Source organism: Manis pentadactyla, chromosome 8 (assembly GCF_030020395.1).
Source record: "Manis pentadactyla isolate mManPen7 chromosome 8, mManPen7.hap1, whole genome shotgun sequence".
Classification (NCBI taxonomy): Eukaryota; Metazoa; Chordata; class Mammalia; order Pholidota; family Manidae; genus Manis; species Manis pentadactyla.
The window spans coordinates 53765327-53790039 of record NC_080026.1 but is presented as its reverse complement, the minus strand read 5'-3'; the positions used below and the strand labels follow the sequence as shown (position 1 = coordinate 53790039).

The 24713-nt window shown below is 40.6% G+C and overlaps 1 protein-coding gene and 1 long non-coding RNA gene across 2 annotated transcripts; both read right to left on the bottom strand.

Moving 5' to 3' along the window:
• Window positions 1-3975: 3975 nt before the first annotated feature.
• LOC130684556 (uncharacterized) lies at window positions 3976-23475 on the bottom strand. The gene is made up of 2 exons (XR_008998858.1): window positions 21889-23475; window positions 3976-4569 (listed from the first exon to the last, which is right to left on the bottom strand). It is a non-coding gene; the product is annotated as an uncharacterized LOC130684556 (long non-coding RNA).
• LOC130684555 (transmembrane protein 170A-like) lies at window positions 8531-9230 on the bottom strand. The gene has a single exon (XM_057505750.1). It carries the CDS (start codon window positions 9128-9130, stop codon window positions 8696-8698), a length of 435 nt encoding a protein of 144 aa, XP_057361733.1. The 5' UTR covers window positions 9131-9230; the 3' UTR covers window positions 8531-8695.
• Window positions 23476-24713: the final 1238 nt, after the last annotated feature.

Below are 24713 nucleotides of genomic sequence, written 5' to 3'. Positions count from 1 at the left end.
ACCATCTGGGCTCTAAGAGAGAAAGATCTTTGCTTGTTTTGCTGCTGTGTCACTGGCCCCTAAGACAGTGCCCAGCGCACTGTAGCCACTCAAAATTAAGCTGTTTTGAATGAATCACTTTGGCCTTTGATAATGAGGTAGGTAGTTCATGGTCCTCAGGCAAGGAGTGGGATTTGTACTGGGATTTCAAGAATGGAGGAGCCAAACAGCAAAACTGAGAAGCTAAGCCATGAAAGGATATACTTCATGGGGTTGGGTAAGTGTAAATACAGTTCAGACATAAATTAACCTATGGAAAAGTCAAACATTTTGATAATTTTCATTTAACAATCTGAGGCAGAGATATTGTCCATATTGTCTATATGCAGAATTGCAAAAAAAGTCATCCTGGCTGACTGCAACCCATGTGCTCAGGATGGTAATCATGTCTCCTCCCTGTTCTCTCTGATGTCATGGACTTTCAGGTTGACCTCTCCATCTGGTCCACTGCCATCAGCTCTAGGTTATTTGCAATGTTTGCAATCTTGCAGTTGCAGTACTGTCTGACTTTTGGTCATACTAAGTCTTTGAAAGGCAGTGTGTATTTTGCAATTATAGCACAGCTCAGTTTGAACTAGCCACATTTCAAGTGGCCAATAGCCACATGTGGCTACTGGCCACAGTATTTAGACAATGCAAGTCTAGAAAGTCTACACAAAAGATGTTGTGGGCCGCGCTACACCTTAATTTCAATAATTAAGTCAAGTGGTGACAGTAACTCAGTCATGGAATCATGCATTCTAAACCAGATGAAGGCGGATTCTTACACTGCCCATCTCTGCCAGAGTGCTTACATTTAGTTGATATTATTGTTGTTTTAATGTTTCTTACTGCATGTTTGACTAAAGAATTAGTAAAATGTCTGATGCAAAAAATAGGATGAGTCTTGCATGACAAAGACCCCTTGATCACACCTGAGTCAGGTTCCTCTGAGGACTCCTTCTGCCTATGCCCTGACCTTGGGCTCTGTCCTTTAGTCCAGGGGCTCTATCCATTTAGTCTGGTTTTAGCAAGAATCTGGCCGACTCATTTCACTGGAAATTTCCTATCCTTGATATCTAATCAAACTCCTCATGCCCCACACTTGATATTTCACTGCCTGATTTGTCTACAGCAATAATCTTGTCCAGTTTAGCTAGAATCCATCCCCCCTTATCCCTGATGTTTCCTGTTAATTTTCCATCCACTGACACCTGCCCTGCTCTTCGGCTGTAAATCTCCATTTTTCCATGTATTCGGTGTTGACCTGGATCTCTCTCTGATACTACAAAACCCCACTGTAAGGAACCCCCTTGAATACCATCTTTAACAAGTATCATAATTTTTCCTTAACTGTCAGGGTGCTAACACAGAACCAGGACAGAAAGTGCCTCCTCCTGTAATGGACATTTGTTAGGTTTGTCTGACCATGCCATTTTCCTCTTCCTCTGAGACTCTACCCATCTCAATTACAAGTGATCTTAGCAGAACTCCCAACTGAGTCTTTCTGGCCCAGGATAGGCAAGTGAGTGAGACTAGGCCAAAATTAAAATTATTTTGGGAAACTGGACCTTGAGACTTCAACCCAAGGATGAAAAAGGGTTGATGGTCCATTTTCCTGACGGCCCAGTAGTTCTTGCTCTCTTGGTTCCTGATTCTCCCATAGTTCCTGCCTTTCTGAAGATAAATGACCACTTGTCTGAGTGCACTGTCCACAAAGTCCCTCTACTGTGACCCATGTGAGCCAAAGTAGGGGAGCAGAGATCTCCGTAAATTTTTAAAAGATGGCTTTGTCCTTGTTGCACATGGCCATTCAAGACAAAAGGTATGGGTGGAGTGGAGGGTGGTTAGAAAAGGGGAAATTATAGCTACCCTCTGGTTTTGTGGTTGGTGAAGAGAGAGCAACACCCAGGTACAGGGCTGAGGACATCAGCTGGGAGGAAACATCCTGATGCCAAGAGATATGGGAGAGGGAGTGATATCAATAAACTTTATCTTTCAGAACTGCCCCCAAAGCCTTCCTCACAAAGGAAAATGCCCTGGTATGGCTTTCCTAAACTCTGAAAAGCCCCTTAAATGCAGCTGGTGATGGGTCTACCATCCCCTGCCAGATAGGTCTGACCATGATTTGATTGCCATTCCTTTTAACCTGATGGAGAGAAGGCCCCTGGCCACAGCAGGAGATGGCCCCAGCCCCCGCACCTCCTGCACAAAACATCTGTCAACACCTATGGATGTCTCCCCTACCCATTGCTGTGGACATTGCTCATTCTCCACGGGGTGGGCAAATAGTGCTGGTTGGTGGTGTGGACAAGCTGGGCTTGCAGCCAAATGAGGACTAGACTCAATTACTCAAACTGACCTGGGAACTCTGGGGCTGACCAGCCCACTAGGGAAGCTACCCTGGAGGCACTCAGCCTGTGCTTGGCACTCAGTCTTGTCACTTGGGGGTTTCCAACAATTGTCAACAACACTTACTTTCTGGGGCACCACATGGACCTCCAGTGCTGTACTTCTTGTGTGAAAGCCAGGCATTCATTTGCCTCCTTTCCAAAAGCACAGACTTGTACATTAGGAATGGGCCTCAGAGGCTCCTACGTGCTTAAGGAAACACCACCAGGAGATCATGTGGCCCTGAGGTAAGTGCAGAGGTCTCCCTAAACCTATCAGTTGGTGTGGCTTCCTCCATGTATAAAGGACAAGATCCTTGCAGACTTTTTTACTTCAGCAGAGCTCACTGCTCAGACAGAGCTGCAGTTTGTCTCACCTGGAATGGAGACAGGGGACACCTGGATCCAGGGAGGGTGAGATCAGCATCCCTGAGGGGTACAGGGCAGACGGTGCCATTGTTTCTAATCCAGTCTTTGATTAAAATCCATACCAACCACAGAGCAGAGGTGGGTGGAGGCAAGGGCATTACAGCAATAGGCTCGAAGAGCAAAGCTCTCCTGAGGGGTCCTCATCCTGCTCTACATGATGGACTTTTATTGGGAAATTTTGATGACTTACTTGAGTTAATGTGCAAAAGACACAAAATACTTTAAATTAATATTTAAACTAATATTACTAATATTTAACCAATATATTAGTAAAAACATAACTAATATTTAAACTAATACTACTAATTAAATATTTTAAACTAACTTTCACATGCACCATGGTTTATACAATCTTGCTCTTTTAAATGCTTGTCTCGTTTCAATTTCTTTTCCTGATAAAATGGTGCTTTCTAATACCAAGTTGCATGGAGTGCTGTCAGCTGGGAGCTCTGTAATGGGCCTTGGTCTCTAAGGGCTGAGAAGATTGAGGGGCCAGCACCCATTTTAGTGCTCCCACTTCAGTAATGTTCAATACTATCCATTTTGGACCTTCTGCAAAAATTAAAATTAGCAGCTAATACTTAATGAATGTTTACTAGGTGTCAGGGATTGCTCTAGGAGCTGTGGAACTAATGGAACAAGACAAACATCTTGCATTTAAGGAAACCTAATAAAGCTGACTGTCCTTTTAGGTTTGTTACAAGTGTTACTTAATGCTGTCAGGGGAAGTGGCTTCTGATCCTGCTAGCAAATAGCCATTGCTTATTCTGTGAACTAATAGAGCTAAGCCTAAGTCAATGGGTTCAGGAAGAGATGGGGCCAAAAAATTATTTCACCTTTGAGTTTCAGTGAAATATGCATGAGGTAGATACCTCCTGGGTTGTCTGTTCATGTCACTGCCACTCCTAACCTTCATCCCTTCTCAGAAAACTTCCTTTTCACAAGTTTGCTGAGGGAGCAGCCACATGTGGAGAACTTGGCCTTGCCCCCGACCCAGAATCTGACCCTAGAGTTAACACCTGACCATGCTGAGCCAATCAAAGTCCCTGTGCTGAGGATTTGGAATGATTACCAAGATATTCTCCACACAGACTGTAAGATAAATTCTAGCTGAAATAAGCAGGCAAAGAGAGGCAACAAAGGGCCAGGTAATTTATTTGAATGCCCCTGGGCGAGGTTCTGCAGCCTGGCTGTCACAGGCCGGGGAAGTCACACAAAAGTAGACAGGCAGCGAGATTTTAAAGAAGGTAGGGGGAGGCAGAGCTTAGATTTACAGTGGCGCGAAGATTGGCTAGCCTAAGGCACATTTTTCAGGTTGGGAGGGGGCAGCAGCCGGGGACTTTGGCATGTCATCGGTGTCTGACGTGCTCCCCCCACCCCCCAGTGCCTTCAACCTTACATTTCAGCCTTTTGGTCATAATGGGCGACGACTTGATCTGGCTACTTCTGGCTGACAAGGGGCATAGTGGGGGGAGTTTCGTAGCATGTAGTTATATTGCTCTGACTGCAAATATCTCACCCTGATTTTTTTAGAGGCTTTCACTTCACTCCATCTAAGCTTATGGTTTCTGTCTCATTTTCTCTTCTACAGATAGAGACTCTAGCTGCTGCCAGGGAAAAGGGGCGATGACCACTCTGGCTGCTTCATGCTGAGAAGAGGCGCAGTAAAGGGTGCAGGTAGGTCTCTATCACTGGTCAGTTGAGAGGGCTTCAGAAAGTTGGTGCTTTTATTCTGAAAGGACAAATTTGATGAGATTAAGAAAGAATGGCTGAATATGAGAAATAGAAATATGAAGAGTTTAATTGAGAATTATAACCAGGTATTATGGGGAAATTAAAATTCTGGATTGAGTTTACATCTCAATGACTAGTATTAGGATTTACTATAGATAAGACTGCATTATTGAAATAATACTTTTCTCTAAAATCACCCTTATTTTTATTAGAAGTAGCTAGATTAAGAAAATAATTAACACTTGGCTTTATTATTTGCATAAGTGCAGCAAGAAGAGCAATTGATTACACCGGCTCTTTTAAATGTGCTTTGCTGGAACTTTTTGTAAGGAATTTCAGATTGAACTTTTAAAGGCCTCTTGAGGCCAGAAAGCCAAGTAAGACTTTCCATCAGGTTGTACCTGCAGTACCTGTAGATTTTAGTGAATTCTTCTCTTCATGAGGTTCCCAGGACATTCTTGAGGTTCCTGCATCTGCCAGGAAGTGACCTTCTTTACTCACCTGGTAAGGCTGCTGGGAACTCTGTAAGCAAGGTACCAGGCTAGTTCTTCTAAGGGGCTTTGTTGGCTGTATAAAGTCAATCTTAGTTCCTTAAAGCTCTCTGTTCATATCTGAGTTTACACACGTGTCTCTTAGGTATGATGTTCAGTCAAAGCTTTGGCAATATAACTAGTGTTTTTAATTGGTCCTCTTACAAGGAAAGCAGATTCTTATTGAACTTGTGCAAATAAATATACTGCCATGAAATATAAAAATAGTCACTGAGAGTTTTTAAATTCTGGAGGGATCAGGTAGAGAGAAAGATAAAGCTTCAATTCTGCTTATAAAGACAGTCATTTACTAAACTGTTGTCAGCTTAAGAGAAAAAGCTTAAAACACTTTATCAACAATATTTGAAACAAAAAGTCACAAAATCATTTTCTTTAGTTTACTTAATCATATGTAACTAATACTTGTTCTGCTGAAATCTAGTTTTTACTAGTTTAGGAGTAATAAAACAGTGAGTATAAATGACAAAAGACTTACAAATGACAATGGTTAAAGATTTGATGAAAGCTTACTGTAAGACAGTTGTCATAAGGAAATTTGGATATTTCTGTAACACAAAACATTCAGTAACAAAGTTTAGCATCATTCTCTGTGACAGTGCCTTATAGGTAATTAAGCAGGTAAATAAGCCAAATTAGCCAAATTTTTTTTTCAAAGAAATTCTTTATTGATAAACATTTACATCAGAATTAGAAATGTCAGTAGAAAAATAAAATTTAAGTAATTTTCTATTGTATAAAGATTTGATCATTTTGACTGTAGCAGTTTAGCAATATAATCTAATACAAAAAGTTAAGCTGATTTTAGTCACAGCCAACCCAACAGAGTGCATAAAAAAGAAATGCAGGAACACAAAACTTTCTGCAAGTAGATAGCTAATGGCACCCGGACTTCACATTCCAGGAAATGGTTTCTTAGGGGAGGTTGATATGCTCTGCCGCTGTGATAAGAACTTAACTCGAACCAGAACAGTCAGAAAGGACATTGGAATCAAAAGCTAACATACAATTTAGAAATTTTAAACACAAGGAAGGTTCAAAGGCAATAATTTGCATGAACTTTTTCTCGCTAGTTTAAACATTTCCTAAGAAGAAATGTTTTGCTGTTAAAAAGTGAGTTAACAGCAGAAAGAGATGTATTTTCTCCTGGAATATTCATTACACATTTGTATGTGGACTGAAATTTTCATGAAATGCCTTCACCCCAAAGTCCCCATATTAAAGAATCCAGAAATCAGCTTTTATGGATGGGGGCTGCCTCCTTCCCCCACATAAAAAAGGAAAAATGGATGTACAGCTGAAGGAGGGGTGGCTGCCTATGTCTCTAAGAAAGCCAGTTTTTGGCAAAAATTCTCAAAAAACTACATACAGTAAAATAAAATGTTCAACACAAATGCCAACATTTTTCCATTTGAGCAACCACCTCCAAATAATTATGTATTTGAGATGAGAAATTTTAAAAAACAAATAGAACAACAACAACAACAAAAAAATCCCCAAGGGGGAATAGACATTCTTTACTATTCAAATAGTTTCTCCCTGAAAATATTTGAAGCTACAAAGCTCAATCTATGTAGTCTATTTACATTAATTCACAGGAGAATGTTCACATAGTAGGACAGATGAAACATTCAATAATTTAAGGATACATTTTATATTTGAAGTTTTTAAAGAGTAGATAATCAAAGTATAACAAATGAGAAACAGATGGAAACAAAAACCACCTTTCAAAATACATTAATTTTTGCGTCTTGGCTCTAAAAGAAAAATAACCAAACACTTTTAAATCATGGATCAGTATGTTTATGAGTCAGTGTTTGGGGGCAGGCTCACCAACTACTGGCCCACATGTTCAATTTGTAAAATTCTATCCAAAAGAATGTTTTAGGTGAAAACTCTAATAGAGAGGCATCTTTCAATAGAAAGGATTAAAATCATTTTCTACAATAATGGATGCAACATCCTCAAATTTCTTAAACTGAATGGCTACTTTTCAAAATCACAGCTCTTTGAACTGAAAAAGAGTCTTTAAAGATTTTAAATTTACTTAAAAGGAAGATTTGAGCATCGGAGAATCATCTTGGGGTATTTCTAAGGACATGTGCCAGCATTGTGACTCTACTTGTACTTTCGACGTAGTCTGAGTATATGTCAGTATAATTTGAGAAGTGGTCTAATAGCCTATTAGGTTAGAAAAAAAAATGTCCAGTTAATTTTTGTGGTCCCTCTGTAATTTTTTTTCTATGGTACACTGGTCCTCTGGGCTATTTTAATTAGATAATGATGATTGTATTCCATACAAAATGGTTTAGGTGGTAAGGATCAAGTTAGATACTTAATTTTTGGAACCCTTTATCTTTTGAAGGTCACAGTTTTCAGGCCTTTTAATGAAAAAGAAAATTAGGCAGTAGGATAAAAAATTGAAATAGCTAAAGTTGGGTTTAAAAACCATTTGGTATTTAATTCTCTTGAAAGAAAATGGAAAGGGCACACTAGAGGCATAACTGAAAATTAAACTACAGCCACTTCTTGAGAGTGGTACCCAATACTGTGAAAATGGGCTGAAGACCCTCTACGAGGTAAGCATGATAAGATGAAGAAATCAGTATTTGCTAACTATAGTTTAAGCTGCACTTCTACAATTTCTCAGGAGTCATTTAAAAACCAGTCACTAAGAAAAACTCTTAACAGAATGTTTAACCTCTATTTTGTGGTGCCCTCAATATCCAAAGAGCATCCTAACCAATCTGGCTTAAAATTTTCAGCTCAAACTATTTAACAGGGTGTGCTGCCAATTAAACTAAATACAATTAATAGAATAAGAATGATAGGAAAAGGTAGTACAGGAATTCTGGGGGAAAAAAAGTCTCAATTAGCTAGCTTATTTTGATAAAATGTACAAAACAACAAATTCACATCTCTTAAAATATATTAAGTAATCAGAGCTAGTTATCCACATCACATCATCTCCTTTAAACAGTGGAATTGATGCCACTACTTGTTACAGATTTTTTTCCTCTTCTATTTCACCAAATTTGCTCTCAAAGCTATAAACTCAGTTAAAACCTAGTTGGCACTTACTGTCACGAAGATGTAGCAAAAGAAGAGTCTACCAAATTCTCATTGAGATCAGCTTAAATAAGATTTTAATATATTCTGCTCAGAAATAAACCAGTATTTCCCATAGTTGCTCTGAAATGTGCAACACTGCATTTTGTCACAGAATATTATAAATTTCAGTGCAAAGATGCCAACCCAGAAGAACTATTGACATGATTGGGAAAAGTGCACCTTTAAATTGCTTAAATTCAATAGCTACCAAAAAAAAAAAAAAAAGATAAGAAATTTGATTTTTTTTGGTTGAGAACAAAAGTCCAAAAAGACCTTCAATTCTTGGAGCTCCAAAAAGACCTTCAATTCTGGGAGCTTCAAATTGAAGAGAGGGCTGAGATACTATTCTTCACATGCATTTTCATTCGAGTTGCTTTCATTTGAAGAGGAAAACATTACACTCCATGTCTTCTTTTTGAGGATTCTATATAACTTAGGTTCGACATCATAGCATAAGGGTATATGCTATAGAGTAGCCAAGACCCGTAAAAAGGACACCACCACTACACAAAATGTCTGTCCAGTGCCCAAGGTGAGGGCTTCAAATGGTATCATTTCCTTTCCCGCTGCTCGGTACACTCCAGCAATTGCTGCACTTGTTAAGATGCCAGCGGTAACTGGTCCCACGATGCCCATCAACAGGATGCTCACAGACATGAACCTGCCGTATTTGTGATGCCTGAGGGGGAAGAGGGCCAGTAATCCAGCAGGGACATGAAAGAAGAGAGAGGACACCAGGGCCGACAGGAACACGCCATACCACATCTCTGGGAAGGAGCAGAGAGAAGTGGAGTTGGGGCACAGGGTCCCGTTGCCCACCCGCGGCACAAGCTTCAGGCTGAGGATCTGCTGCAGGAGCCCGGCCGACCCCCCGCTGCCTCCGCTCCCCTCGTGCTCCATCCCGCCGCCATTCACCGCAGAGAGACGGGCGGGGCGTTCGGACTGTTGCTCTCACTCCCAGCCCGCTCTATTCTCCACGGCTCCACCACCTTAGCGTCACTTCGCTGGGGCCCTCTTCCAAATTAGCCAAATATTTTCCTCAATGAGAGGAAATTCTTCTGACATGTCCTAGGGGCCCTCTGGAAAATATTAGAGTGAACTAGAGGTAAAAAGCACTTTTTTGAATTTGATTTTGGGAAGCTGTTAAAAGTTTTAAGCACTTGCTTAAATAGGATTGTAGGATGCTATGAAGCAATACTTATCTATTTAACCAGAATGACAACAAAATACGTTAAAGGCAAATAAAGAAGGTTATACAGTTGTTAGTAAACTTTAGCTTTTAGTCCTTTTAACATTTTTTTTTTGTAGATAATTTTTTATTGAAGGGTAGTTGACACACAGTATTTACATTACATTAGTTTCAGGTGTACAACATAGTGATTCAACATTTATATACATGACAATTCTAGGTACCAGCTATCAACATACCAAGCTGTTACAATATCTTGACTATATTCATTACATCCCGGTTACTTATTATTTTACCATTGGAAGTGTGTGCTTTTTTTGTTTGTTTGTTTGTTTGTGAGGGCATCTATCATATTTATTGATCAAATGGTTGTTAACAACAATAAAATTCTGTATAGGAGAGTCAATGCTCAATGCACAATTATTAATCCACCCCAAGCCTAATTTTCGTCAGTCTCCAATCTTCTGAGGCATAACAAACAAGATCTTACATGGAGAACAAATTCTTACATAGTGAATAAGTTCTTACATGGTGAACAGTACAAGGGCAGCCATCACAGAAACCTTCGGTTTTGCTCATGCATTATGAACTCTAAACAGTCAGTTCAAATATGAATACTCATTTGATTTTTATACTTGATTTATATGCAGATACCACATTTCTCTCTTTATTATTATTGTTTTTAATAAAATGCTGAAGTGGTAGGTAGATACAAGATAAAGGTAGAAAACATAGTTTAGTGTTGTAAGAGAGCAAATGTAGATGATCAGGTGTGTGCGTGTAGACTATGTGTTAATCCAAGCTAGACAAGGGCAGTAAAACATCCACGTATGCAGAAGATTTCTCTCAGAACAGTGGGGGTGAGGTTCTAAGCCTCACCTCTGTTGATCCCCAATTTCTCACGTGATGGCCCCCCTGCGACTGTGCCTGTCTTAGGTTGTTCCTCCCTTGAGAATCTTACCCGTCTCTGGCTAACCAGTCATCTTCTGGGGCCATACAGGGAAATGTAAAGTTGGTAAGTGAGAGAGAAGCCTTATTGTTTGAAATGGTTAGCTTTTTATTTCTTTGCAGATTTATGCCCTGTAGCTTCTATGCCCAGCATTTGTCTTGAGGTATCTTTACCACTTGGAAGAATTATGATACTCGGTAAATTTGATATGAGGCACGAATTCTATTTAAGGATTGTAATTAGGAAGGAAGAAGAAAAGCTATAGAAGTAGCAGGCGGAAGAAAACATGGGAAGATTGATTATTTCTTTGATATATCTTCTTGTAGAGTAACTTCAGCATGTATAGGTTTTAAGCTACTACTTAAATTGTGCACACACATTAACTTAATAGGAGTATAGTTACATAACCAAAGCATACCTGTAATTACCAGCCATCTCCAGTGAAACCAAGAAAACCAGTTAGGCACCTTAGGCATTTGTGAAAACTTATCTATGATATGGTGGATATTGTCCAACTGAACTTGAACAGTCTGAGAGAAATCAGACAAATTAAAACAACCCATTCCTGGGGAATGTTCACATCCCTTATGTTCTTTTAACAGTAAATAGTCTGTAGTTGTAAGATTTTGGAGCGCTACAATTTGCACTTCTCCTAATTCTTGTTTGAGTTCCAACAGTATAGATCCAGTCAAATTTGTTGTTTTACTGTATGCACAGGCCAGCTTAGATATCTCCTTCCTCATTCCCATGGCAAGTCCAGGAACTGGTGGGATGAGTGCATCTAGAGCTGTAGCAGTGCGTGGATCTTTGTTGGGGTTTTTTGATGATCACCTTCTGGCATGAGTCTTCCAGAGAGTGCTGATGTGGGGAGTTCTTTTTCATATCGTATCTTAGTTCATTTTCGGGGTAGCCCAATTAGGCTTTGATCCTCTGTATAAACACAAACAGACCCTTTGCCTACACTTTTATATGTCCTTTATACCCTTGTGTAGAACTCATTGGAGGTTACCACACAGGAACTGCTCATTTTTTTTTTGTTATCACTAATCTACACTTACATGACGAATATTATGTTTACTAGGCTCTCCCCTATACCAGGACCCCCTATAAACCCCTTTACAGTCACTGTCCATCAGCATAGCAAAATGTTGTAGAATCACTACTTGCCTTCTCTGTGTTGTACAGCCCTCACTTTTCTCCTACCCCCCCATGCATGCTAATCTTAATACCCCCCTACTTCTCACCCCCTTATCCCTCCCTACCCACCCATCCTCCCCAGTCCCTTTCCCTTTGGTACCTGTTAGTCCATTCTTGAGTTCTGTGATTCTGCTGCTGTTTTGTTCCTTCAGTTTTTCCTTTGTTCTTATATTCCACAGATAAGTGAAATCATTTGGTATTTCTCTTTCTCTGCTTGGCTTGTTTCACTGAGCATAATACCCTCCAGCTCCATCCATGTTGCTGCAAATGGTTGGATTTGCCCTTTTCTTATGGCTGAGTAGTATTCCATTGTGTATATGTACCATATCTTCTTTATCCATTCATCTACCGATGGACATTTAGGTTGCTTCCAATTCTTGGCTATTGTAAATAGTGCTGCGATAAACATAGGGGTACATTGGTCTTTCTCATACTTGATTGCTGCATTCTTAGGGTAAATTCCTAGGAGTGCAATTCCTGGGTCAAATGGTAGGTCTGTTTTGAGCATTTTGATGTACCTCCATACTGCTTTCCACAATGGTTGAACTAACTTACATTCCCACCAGTAGTGTAGGAGGGTTCTCCTTTCTCCACAGCCTCACCAACATTTGTTGTTGTTTGTCTTTTGGATGGCAGCCATCCTTACTGGTGTGAGGTGATACCTCATTGTAGTTTTAATTTTCATTTCTCTGATAATTAGCGATGTGGAGCATCTTTTCATGTGTCTGTTGGCCATCTGTATTTCTTTTTTGGAGAACTGTCTGTTCAGTCCCTCTGCCCATTTTTAAATTGGGTTATTTGTTTTTTGTTTGTTTAGGCATGTGAGCTCTTTATATATTCTGGACGTCAAGCCTTTATCGGATGTGTCATTTTCAAATATATTCTCCCATACTGTCGGGTTCCTTTTTGTTCTATTGATGGTGTCTTTTGCTGTACAGAAGCTTTTCAGCTTAATATAGTCCCACTTACTCATTTTTGCTGTTGTTTTCCTTGCCCGGGGAGATATGTTCAAGAAGAGGTCACTCATGTTTATGTCTAAGAGGTTTTCGCCTATGTTTTCTTCCAGGAGTTTAATGGTTTCGTGACTTACATTCAGGTCTTTGATCCATTTTGAGTTTACTTTTGTATATGGGGTTAGACAATGGTCCAGTTTCATTCTGCTACATGTAGCTGTCCAGTTTTGCCAGCACCATCTTTTGAAGAAACTGTCATTTCGCCATTGTATGTCCATGGCTCCTTTATCAAATATTAATTGACCATATATGTCTGGGTTAATGTCTGGATTGTCTAGTCTGTTCCATTGGTCTGTGGCTCTGCTCTTGTGCCAGTACCAAATTGTCTTGATTACTATGGCTTTATAGTAGAGCTTGAAGTTGGGGAGTGAGATCTCCCCTACTTTATTCTTCTTTCTTAGGATTGCTTTGGCTATTTGGGGTCTTTGGTGTTTCCATATGAATTTTTGAATTATTTGTTCCAGTTCATTGAAGAATGTTGCTGGTAGTTTCATAGGGATTGCATCAAATCTGTATATTGCTTTGGGCAGGATGGCCATTTTGACGATATTAATTCTTCCTAGCCACGAGCATGGGATTAGTTTCCATCTGTTAGTGTCCCCTTTAATTTCTCTTAAGAGTGACTTGTAGTTTTCAGAGTATAAGTCTTTCACTTCTTTGGTTAGGTTTGTTCCTAGGTATTTTATTTTTCTTGATGCAATTGTGAATGGAGTTGTTTTCCTGATTTCTCTTTCTGTTGGTTCATTGTTAGTGTATAGGAAAGCCACAGATTTCTGTGTGTTGATTTTGTATCCTGCAACTTTGCTGTATTCCGATATCAGTTCTAGTAGTTTTGGGGTGGAGTCTGTAGGGTTTTTTATGTACAGTATCATGTCATCTGCAAATAGTGACAGTTTAACTTCTTCTTTACCAATCTGGATTCCTTGTATTTCTTTGTTTTGTCTGATTGCCGTGGCTAGGACCTCCAGTACTATGTTAAATAACAGTGGAGAGGGTGGGCATCCCTGTCTAGTTCCCGATCTCAGAGGAAATGCTTTCAGCTTCTCGCTGTTCAATATAATGTTGGCTGTGGGTTTATGATAGATGGCCTTTATTATGTTGAGGTACTTGCCCTCTATTCCTATTTTGCTGAGAGTTTTTATCATGAATGGATGTTGAACTTTGTCAAATGCTTTTTCAGCATCTATGGAGATGATCATGTTGTTTTTGTTTTTCTTTTTGTTGATGTGGTGGATGATGTTGATGGACTGTCGAATGTTGTACCATCCTTGCATCCCTGGGATGAATCCCACTTGGTCATGGTGTACGATGGTTTTGATGTATTTTTGAATTCGGTTTGCTAAAATTTTGTTGAGTATTTTTGCGTCTACGTTCATCAGGGATATTGGTCTGTAGTTTTCTTTTTTCGTGGTGTCTTTGCCTGGTTTTGGTATTAGGGTGATGTTAGGGTGATGTTAGCTTCATAGAATGAGTTTGGGAGTATCCCCTCCTCTTCTATTTCTTGGAAAACTTTAAGGAGAATGGGTATTATGTCTTCCCTGTATGTCTGATAAAATTCCGAGGTAAATCCATCTGGCCCGGGGGTTTTGTTCTTTGGTAGTTTTTTGATTACCTCTTCAATTTCGTTGCTGGTAATTGGTCTGTTTAGATTTTCTGTTTCTTTTTGGGTCAGTCTTGGAAGGTTGTATTTTTCTAGGAAGTTGTCCATTTCTCCTAGGTTTCCCATCTTGTTAGCATATAGGTTTTCATAGTAGTCTCTAATAATTATTTGTATTTCTGCGGGGTCCGTCATGATTTTTCCTTTCTCGTTTCTGATACTGTTGATTTGTGTTGACTCTCTTTTCCTCTTAATAAGTCTGGCTAGAGGCTTATCTATTTTGTTTATTTTCTCGAAGAACCAGCTCTTGGTTTCATTGATTTTTGCTATTGTTTTATTCTTCTCAATTTTATTTATTTCTTCTCTGATCTTTATTATGTCCCTCCTTCTGCTGACCTTAGGCCTCATTTGTTCTTCTTTTTCCAATTTCGATAGTTGTGACATTAGACCATTCATTTGGGATTGCTCTTCCTTTTTAAAGTATGCTTGGATTGCTATATACTTTCCTCTTAAGACTGCTTTTGCTGTGTCCCACAGAAGTTGGGGCTTAGTGTTGTTGTTGTCATTTGTTTCCATATATTGCTGGATCTCCATTTTGATTTGGTCATTGATCCATTGATTATTTAGGAGCGTGTTGTTTAGCCTCCATGTGTTTGTGAGCCTTTTTGCTTTCTTTGTACAGTTTATTTCTAGTTTAATGCCTTTGTGGTCTGAAAAGTTGGTTGGTAGGGTTTCAATCTTTTGGAATTTACTGAGGCTCTTTTTGTGTCCTAGTATGTGGTCTATTCTGGAGAATGTTCCACATGCACTTGAGAAGAATGTGTATCCTGTTGGTTTTGGATGTAGAGTTCTGTCGATGTCTATTAGGTCCATCTGTTCTAGTGTGTTGTTCAGTGCCTCTGTGTCCTTACTTATTTTCTGCCCGGTGGATCTCTCCTTTGGAGTGAGTGGTGTGTTGAAGTCTCCTAGAATGAATGCATTGCATTCTATTACCTCCTTTAGTTCTGTTAATATTTGTTTCAGGTATGTTGGTGCTCCTGTATTGGGTGCATATATATTTATAATGGTTATATCCTCTTGATGGACTGAGCCCTTTATCATTATGTAATGTCCTTCTTTGTCTTTTGTTACTTTCTTTATTTTGAAGTCTGTTTTGTCTGATACCAGAATTGCAACACCTGCTTTCTTCTTTCTGTTGTTTGCTTGAAATATCTTTTTCCATCCCTTGACTTTAAGTCTGTGTGCGTCTTTGGGTTTGAGGTGAGTCTCTTGTACGCAGCATATGGATGGATCTTGCTTTTTTATCCATTCTATTACTCTGTGTCTTTTGATTGGTGCATTCAGTCCATTTACATTTAGGGTGATTATTGAAAGGTATGAATTTATTGCCATTGCAGGCTTTAAGTTTGTGGTTACCAAAGGTTTAGGGTTAGCTTCTTTACTATCTTACTGTCTAACTTAACTCGCTTGTTGAGCTATTATAAACACAGTCTGATGATTCTTTATTTCTCTCCCTTCTTGTTCCTCCTCCTCCCTTCTTCATATGTTGGGTGTTTTGTTCTGTGCTCTTTTTAGGAGTGTTCCCATCTAGAGCAGTCCCTGTAGGATGCCCTGTAGAGGTGGTTTGTGGGAGGCAAATTCCCTCAACTTTTGCTTGTCTGGGAATTGTTTAATCCCTCCTTCATATTTAAATGATATTCGTGCTGGATACAGTATCCTTGATTCAAGGCCCTTCTGTTTCATTGCATTAAGTATATCATGCCATTCTCTTCTGGCCTGTAGGGTTTCTGTTGAGAAGTCTGATGATAGCCTGATGTGTTTTCCTTTGTAGGTAACCTTTTTTTTCTCTCTGGCTGCCTGTAATACTTTGTCCTTGTCTTTGATCTTTGCCATTTTAATTATTATGTGTCTTGGTGTTGCCCTCATTGTATCCCTTGTCATGGGAGTTCTGTGTACCTCTGTGGTCTGAGAGGCCATTTCTTCCCCTAGTTTGGGGAAGTTTTCAGCAATTATTTCTTCAAAGACATTTTCTATCCCCTTTTCTCTCTCTACTTCTTCTGGAATACCTATAATTCTTATATTTTTCCTTTTTGATTGGTCGCTCACCTCTCTTAAAATTCTTTCATTCCTGGAGATCCTTTTATCTCTCTCTGCATCAGCTTCTCTGTGTTCCTGTTCTCTGTTTTCTAGTCCATTAATGGTCTCTTGCATCTCGTCCATTCTGTTTTGAAGTCCTTCCAGAGCTTGTTTTATTTCTGAATTCTCCTTCCTTAGTTCTTGCATATTTCTCTGCAAGTCCATCAGCATGGTTATGACTTGTTTTGAATTCTTTTTCAGGAAGACTGGTTAAATCTATCTCCCCAGATTCCTTCTCAGGGGAAGATGTAGCAGATGCCGAAGCTGTCTGGGTTAGTCTTGTCTGGATCATATTTTTTTGCCTTTTCATGTTGACAGGTGCTATTGACTGTCAGCTGGGAGGGCCAAAATTTTCACTTGCTACTGGCCTTTCTTTACTGGGACAACTGCGACCCCTAGTGGCTTGTGTTGGGTAATTGCGTGTAGAGTGGGTCTTTGTGTCTTGCCTGGCCGGAAGGGAGAAATTTCCCTTTCTGTGGGCGGAATTTGTCTCAGGCTGCTTCTCTGCTTTCGCAGCGCCCGGTGGGGTAATGGATGGGGGGGCTGCTTGACTGTTTACCTCCGTGAGGGGTTTCAGAGCTGTTGTCCGGGGGGTTAGTGCACCCGGTTTTCCCTGTAATTTCCAGCTGCTGTACTGTGACCTGGGTTGTTTCCGTCAAGCTGTTAAGTCCCTGTCCCTTTAAGACTTTCAAAAAGCCCCCGCTTTTCTTTGTCACAGGGGCATCAGCTTCGGCACCCGTTCAGAGGACTTACTCCCTGTTCCCCCAGTATCCAGGGCCCCCTGTGCACGTACTGTGTCTGCGCTCTGGCCCGGATGGCTGGGGCTGGGTGTTCGGCAGTCCTGGGCTCCGTCTCCCTCCCGCTCTGCCTATTTTTCTCCCGCCGGGAGCTGGGGGTGGGGCGCTTGGGTCCCTCCGGTCCCAGGGCTTGTATCTTACCCCTTTCACCAGTCGCTGGGTTCTCGCTGGTGTAGCTGCAGTCTGGCCACTGTCCTGTGTCTTCTGGTCTCTCTTTTAGGGCTAGTTGTGTTTGTTGTATTTTCAAAAGTCTATATGTTTTTGGGAGGAGATTCCCACTGTCCTACTCACGCCGCCATGTTGGCTCCGCCTAGCATATATTTCATAGTATTCTCTAATAATTCTTTGTATTTCTGTGGGGTCTGTCGTGATTTTTTCTTTCTCGTTTCTGATACTGTTGATTTGTGTTGACTCTCTTTTCTTCTTAATAAGTCTGGCTAGAGGCTTATCTATTTTGTTTATTTTCTCGAAGAACCAGCTCTTGGTTTCATTGATTTTTCTATTGTTTTATTCTTCTCAATTTTATTTATTTCTTCTCTGATCTTTATTATGTCCCTCCTTCTGCTGACCTTAGGCCTCATTTGTTCTTCTTTTTCCAATTTCGATAATTGTGATATTAGACCATTCATTTGGGATTTTTCTTCCTTTTTTAAATATGCTTGGACTGCTATATACTTTCATCTTAAGAGTGCTTTTGCTGTGTCCCACAGAAGTTGGGGCTTAGTGTTGTTGTTGTCATTTGTTTCCATATATTGCTGGATCTCCATTTTGATTTGGTCATTGATCCATTGATTATTTAGGAGCGTGTTGTTAAGCCTCCATGTGTTTGTGAGCCTCTTTGCTTTCTTTGTACAGTTTATTTCTAGTTTTATGCCTTTGTGGTCTGAAAAGTTGGTTGGTAGGATTTCAATCTTTTGGAATTTTCTGAGGCTCTTTTTGTGGCCTAGTATGTGGTCTATTCTGGAGAATGTTTCATGTGCACTTGAGAAGAATGTATATCCTGTTGCTTTTGGATGTAGAGTTCTATAGATGTCTATTAGGTCTATCTTCTCTACTGTGTTTTTCAGTTCTTCCATGTCCTTACTTATTTTCTGCCCGGTGGATCTATCCTTTGGGGTGAGTGGTGTGTTGAAGTCTCCTAGAATGAATGCATTGCAGTCTATTTCCCCCTTTAGTTCTGTTAGTATTTGTTTCACATATGCTGGTGCTCCTGTGTTAGGTGCATATATATTTACAGGTTATATCCTCTTGTTGGACTGAGCCCTTTATCATTATGTAGTGTCCTTCTTTATCTCTTGTTACTTTCTTTGTTTTGAAGTCTATTTTGTCTGATATTAGTACTGCAACCCCTGCTTTCTTCTCTCTGTTGTTTGCCTGAAATATGTTTTTCCATCCCTTGACTTTTAGTCTGTACATGTCTTTGGGTTTGAGGTGAGTTTCTTGTAAGCAGCATATAGATGGGTCTTGCTTTTTTATCCATTCTATTACTCTTTGTCTTTTGATTGGTGCATTCAGCCCATTAACATTTAGGGTGACTATTGAAAGATATGTACTTATTGCCATTGCTGGCTTTAAATTCGTTGTTACCAAAGGTTTAAGGTTAGCCTTTTTAGTATCTTACTGCCTAACTTAGCTTACTTATTGAGCTGTTATATACACTGTCTGGAGATTCTTTTCTTCTCTCCCTTCTTATTCCTCCTCCTCGATTCTTCATATGTTGGGTGTTTTGTGCTGTGCTCTTTCTAGGAGTGCTCCCATCTAGAGCAGTCCCTGTAAGATGTTCTGTAGAGGTGGTTTGTGGGAAGCAAATTCCCTCAGCTTTTGTTTGTCTGGGAATTGTTTAATCCCACCATCATATTTGAATGATAGTCGTGCTGGATACAGTATCCTTGGTTCAAGGCCCTTCAGTTTCATTGTATTAAATATATCATGCCATTCTCTTCTGGCCTGTAGGGTTTCTGTTGAGAAATCTCATGTTAGCCTGATGGGTTTCCCTTTATAGGTGACCTTTTTCTCTCTAGCTGCCTTTAACACTCTTTCCTTGTCCTTGATCTTTGCCATTTTAATTATTATGTGTCTTGGTGTTGTCCTCCTTGGATCCTTTCTGTTGTGGGTTCTGTGTATTTCCGTCGTCTGTTCAATTATTTCCTCCCCCAGTTTGGGGAAGTTTTCAGCAATTATTTCTTCTAAGACACTTTCCATCTCTTTTCCTCTCTCTTCTTCTTCTGGAACCCCTATAATATGGATATTGTTCCTTTTGGATTGGTCACCCAGTTCTCTTAATATTGTTTCATTTCTGGAGATCCTTTTGTCTCTCTCTATGTCAGCTTCTATGCGTTCAATTCCATCTATGGTTTCAATTCCATCAGTGGCCTCTTGCATCCTATCCATTCTGATTATAAACCCTTCCAGAGTTTGTTTCATTTCTGCAATCTCCTTTCTGGCCTCTGTGATCTCCCTCCGGACTTCATCCCATTTCTCTTGCGTATTTCTCTGCATCTCTGTCAGCATGTTTATGATTCTTATTTTGAATTCTTTGTCAGGAAGACTGGTTAGGTCTGTGTCCTTCTCTGGTGTTGTCTCTGTGATCTTTGTCTGCCTGTAGCTTTGCCTTTTCATGGTGATAGGAATAGTTTGCAGAGCTGGGACGAGTGATGGCTGGAAGAACGTCCCTTCTTGTTGGTTTGTGGCCCTCCTCTCCTGGGAGAACAACGACCTCTAGTGGCTTGTGCTGGTCAGCTGCGTGCAGACAGGGTTTCTGCTTCCTGCCCTGCTGCTATGAAGTTTATCTACGCTGTTGCTGTGGGCGTGGCCATGTTTGGGCCTCCTCTTGGCGAGGCGCTGGGTTCTCTCAGGTGCGGATGTGGTCTGGATATTGTCCTGTGTCCTCTGGTCTTTATTTTAGGAAGTGTTGTCTTTGTTATATTTTCATAGATATATGTGGTTTTGGGAGGAAATTTACGCTGCTCTACTCACGCTGCCATCTTCTGCCCATCCAAATCTGTTTTAACAGAAAGTTCCAGAGCATGAAGATCATTAGTATGAGTTTTTGATAATTTTGTTTTAGGTCTGAAATACTTGCAGATGGGTCTGCCTCCAGGATGCTGTACCAATCCTTTTTTGGTATCTACTCAAATGCCGTCATCCATTGCACAAGAAGTGGGCCTTCTCAAATCAACAAACTTCATAGAGCTACTGGGCCCACTGCCGTGGACTAAAACTCGGGCAGTCCTTTTAATATTAAGATCTCATTTTCTTAAATATTCTGACAACTCACCGAGACTTTAAGCTTGAGAAACTGCTTTGATAAAACAATTAGAGAACTCATTGCAATCTTTTAATATTAAGAGCAGATTAACAGTTAAGAAAACTTTGTCTTTTTAACTGAAAACAAAATTTTAATTTTGCTGTGTACTTGATACTGGGATTTATTTGCTACACTTATTTATTTACTTATTTTTAACTATGCTAGGTTATTTAGAATACCTTTACTGAATATTAGACAAAGCCAAGTTTTTAGACATTTATTTTTAAAAGATTTAGTAGATAACATCAATTTAAGTGACATTAGGTAAACTTTGGCAGCTGATAACAAGGACATGCCTGCTTCAGCCAAATTCAAATTAGCATTAATGCTTAACATTTTTTATCAGATTTCCTGGAAGTTTTAGAATGCCTAATTTTCACAAATGCTTGTTTTTAAATCAATTTTTATTAATACCATCCAGAGGTAGAAAACTATTTCTCATTTACACACCTAGACACACAAACATACAAATTGAGACACAACGACTACAGTCAGCAACACTTTTTATATAAAAACATATATACAGATAGACAAACTGATATAAAGACTTGAGTTACTGATATATAATTGCTTTGTTTTTCTTCAGTTTCTTGTTTGTGGCTTCTGAAACTAGAGGGTGGGAGGAGCATGTTCTGGTGGGGGAAGAGGGTGGTGAAGGTGGAAGGAGAGGGGGAGTAGGAGGTGCAGCCACCAGAAGAGGAGAGCAGGACAACCGCATGGTTGAGAATGTAGGACTTTATGATGGCGGCGACACGTGTGAAGACAAAGGACTTAAAGATGGTGGTGGAGAGAGGGGGAGGGGATTGCGAGCTGAGGGAGGTGGGTGACTGAGGTTTTCTGGTGGTTCTGAAAGGGAAGGACTGGGCAGAGTAAGAGGCTGACAATCTTTAACTGGAGATTGGGCCAGGAGAACCTGAGTCATTGAACAGTTAACATAAAGGTCTGGATGGGAGTGCAAAGTCCAAAAAGCCTGCACATATGGGATTTCACTCTACTCTCCGCTCTAGTGGCAATAATTAGTTAAGTCTGTGAGGAGGCCAAAATCGAAAGTTCCCTCAGGGGGCCAGTGAGATTGATTGTCCAAGGGATACTGAGGCCCGGCCTCAGAGCAAAGAAAGATTAGCTTCCATTTGCAAACTTCCCGGGACAAACATAGAGTAGCCAAATTAGAAATGAGACACCACAGCGGGGTCTGAGCCTCCGCTTCTGAGGGCTGGTTCCCCACGTCTGCGCCAGTTCCCAACTAATCCCGCTGAGAGGAGCACCCAGCGTCCCAAGTGCACCAAGTCAGAGGAGACGGCCTGGGAGCCTGGATGAGGGATGTCTCCCCCACTGCAGGGCCAGGGGCGGGTATCCCAAATACTTGCAACGGATGGGCTGAATGCCCAGACCTGGACGTACGCATGATTTCTAACGGACCAGGTGAAACGGAGTTAGGAAGGGAAGCAGACCGGGAGAAATTGAGGGACTCACCAGAAAATAGTCCACGCAGCGGAGAGCAGGTTGAGGCCCTGGGTCAGGAAAGGAGGGGGCGGGGCTGCCGGTGGCCGGTCGGGGCCCGCACTCATGCTCCTTCCCGGGATTTCGGCACCAAATGTAAGATAAATTCTAGCCGAAATAAGCAGGCAAATAGAGGCAACAAAGGGCCAGGTAATTTATTTGAATGCCCCCCGGGCGAGGTTCCACAACCTGGCTGTCACAGGCTGGGGAAGTCACGCGAAAGTGGACAGGCAGAGAGTTTTTAAAGAAGGTAGGGGGAGGCAGAGCTTAGATTTACAGCAGCACGAGGATTGACTAGCCTAAGGCATATTTTTCAGGTTGGGAGGGGGCAGCAGCCAGAGACTTTGGCACGTCATCAGTGTCTGATGTGCTCCCCCCTCCCCCCAGTGCTTTCAACCTTACACAGACTAGGTGGGTTTTAGAAGGAAGCAATAGAAGCCTGGGAGCTGGGAGCATCCGTGTCCTGCCTTGTGGACTGGCAAGCAGAAAAGGCTGGACTGCAATGAGAGATGAAGGGAAGACAGACGTTTAAAGAGAAAAATGGGAAGAGAGAGAATGGATCCTGGCAGTGTTCAGTTGCCCACTTCCAGTTTGTTTCTGGAATTAGACACCCTGTAACACTCATTTGTGTAGCCAATTTAAGTAACCAGGACACTAAAGACGCAAGACCTGATTGATGTATTTCAAAGAAAATACTTTCCTGTTTGATAAAAGCTGAATAGAAAGCAAAAATTAGAAGCACTTATATCTAAATCAATGGTAGTATGATCTAGGAGGCATTAACATTTGGAATCAAGTAACTTCTCCTCCTTCTGCACTACTCCCTTAAAAGAAAGGTAGTCTAAAGTACAATGAGGTGGTACCCCATAAAAGGAAAAGGCATAGGCCCCAGAGTGAGACTTGCTGCTATAAAACTCAGGTCCACCATTTCATAAGAATGTGATGTTGGGCAAGTTACTTAACTTTTCCAAGGAAAGACAACTTTTAGTTACCACCTGCTTAAGGAGAAGTTTAAAGTCCTTGAAGGGAATCAGAGAATGGAAACCAATGGTTAAAGACTGTGCAAAGGCAGAAGGGACTCTAATGCTGGGTGGAGATGTGACACACACGGGGTCAGGAACAGAAACCTGCCACACTGAGCTTTACAGGATGACAGACCTGACCCTTGGAGAAGCAGCACCAATAAGCAAAAGGGAGCAACCACATGGAATCAGTCAATGTGGTTTTGAACAAACCAAGGGAAAAAGTGTTGAGCTTGGAGTTCCAGGCTACTACTGCAGAAACCCAACGTTATGGGGTACCCAATGCCTTGGGGTACAGATTGACAGAAGAGAGAAACTCAGTCAGTGCCAACATGAAACCACCTCCACCAGCCACCTATGATGGGCATAGCTGTGCGATCAGCCTTTCCCAGTCTGCACCCACCATTGCCATGGCCTCGGCCCCCTCCTCTCCATGATGTTTGCTTTGCACTGTCCAGACACTTGCGGTGGTCGTTCTCATGGTGATTTCCCCAGGGTCTTGGGTGGAGTGCAGCAGAGAAGGAAAGTTGGTAGAGGAGTTAAGAAAAGGGTCCTAACATGCTGGTTCTGTTACATTACTCTCTGATCCCTTTAGGAGGATCTCATTAAGGTTTGCATTACAGAAGTTAATGTGCAATGAAATGGGTCAGAATTATGGCATGAGTTTTAACAGTTGTTTTAATCTTCAAGTCTCCTGAACACGTCTAGCACATTGAACACCAGCCAAGCACAGTATGTTATTTTAAAAAGATATTTCTCCATGTGACATTTCTCATTACATAAACTCACTTATAGTTATTAATGATTCTGGATTATTTCATGTGTTTCTATTTTGTATGATAAAGAGAAGAAAGTTTCATATTCAAGAAATAAGTCAGGGGGAAAATGGTCTCTTTTCCTTTGGTTATGCTTTATTCCTTTTACTCTTCAAAAAAGGGAGATGTGTTTGTTCCCAGAAAAGGCTAGAAAACCTAATGTCGAGCAAAAAGTCCCCCACATGAGTCACAGATATAAATCCGAGAAACAAACAAGTATCCCCTTTGTAGGAGTCTTTGTAAACAGCAATATCCAGCTGGTTCATCCTTAATGAACTCATCCTGTTGCTAAAAATACAAAGTATTTTATTATATTTTCATTCCAACACCTTCAGGTCAAAATAGAACTACTTATCAACTGTTTCCTCATTCGTTAACATGACAAGCCAACCAAAAACCCTGTCATGGGGCAGTACATTTGCTAGTGTCATGGAAATGCAAATACCCAGTGCAATTTAATTCACACAACCTCTTAACACCATGGAGCTCTAAAGTCTTTATTACAAAAAACATCATTAGTCACTTAAAATAAAGCCTCAGAGAAAACCTTGAGCTGACAGGATTCCATGTATTGGTACCAATATATAGGATAATCATTCAGACATTTTGGCTCTCTGATGACTTTTTTGGAAGAAGCTATACTATCCTTTATTAATATAAGATCTATTTCTCTCTTACTGCCTTTTCAAGAAATGCCATCTAAGAAATATTGAAGCCATCTAAGAGAAATATTCAGGATATTGGAAGCACAAGAGTCATGTTTTACTTAGATAAATCCATTAAAATCACAAAATTATTTTTCTGAAGCAGGCCTGAGAATGTCAAGACGAAGTGTGTTAGTTCTTCCTTCCTGTGAACATATGCTACATATACATATGTCAGTGAGGTTATAGAGCAAAGATATAAAATCATAGATGGCAAGCTAATCATCACAGTGATGGCATATACATTAAACTTTGGG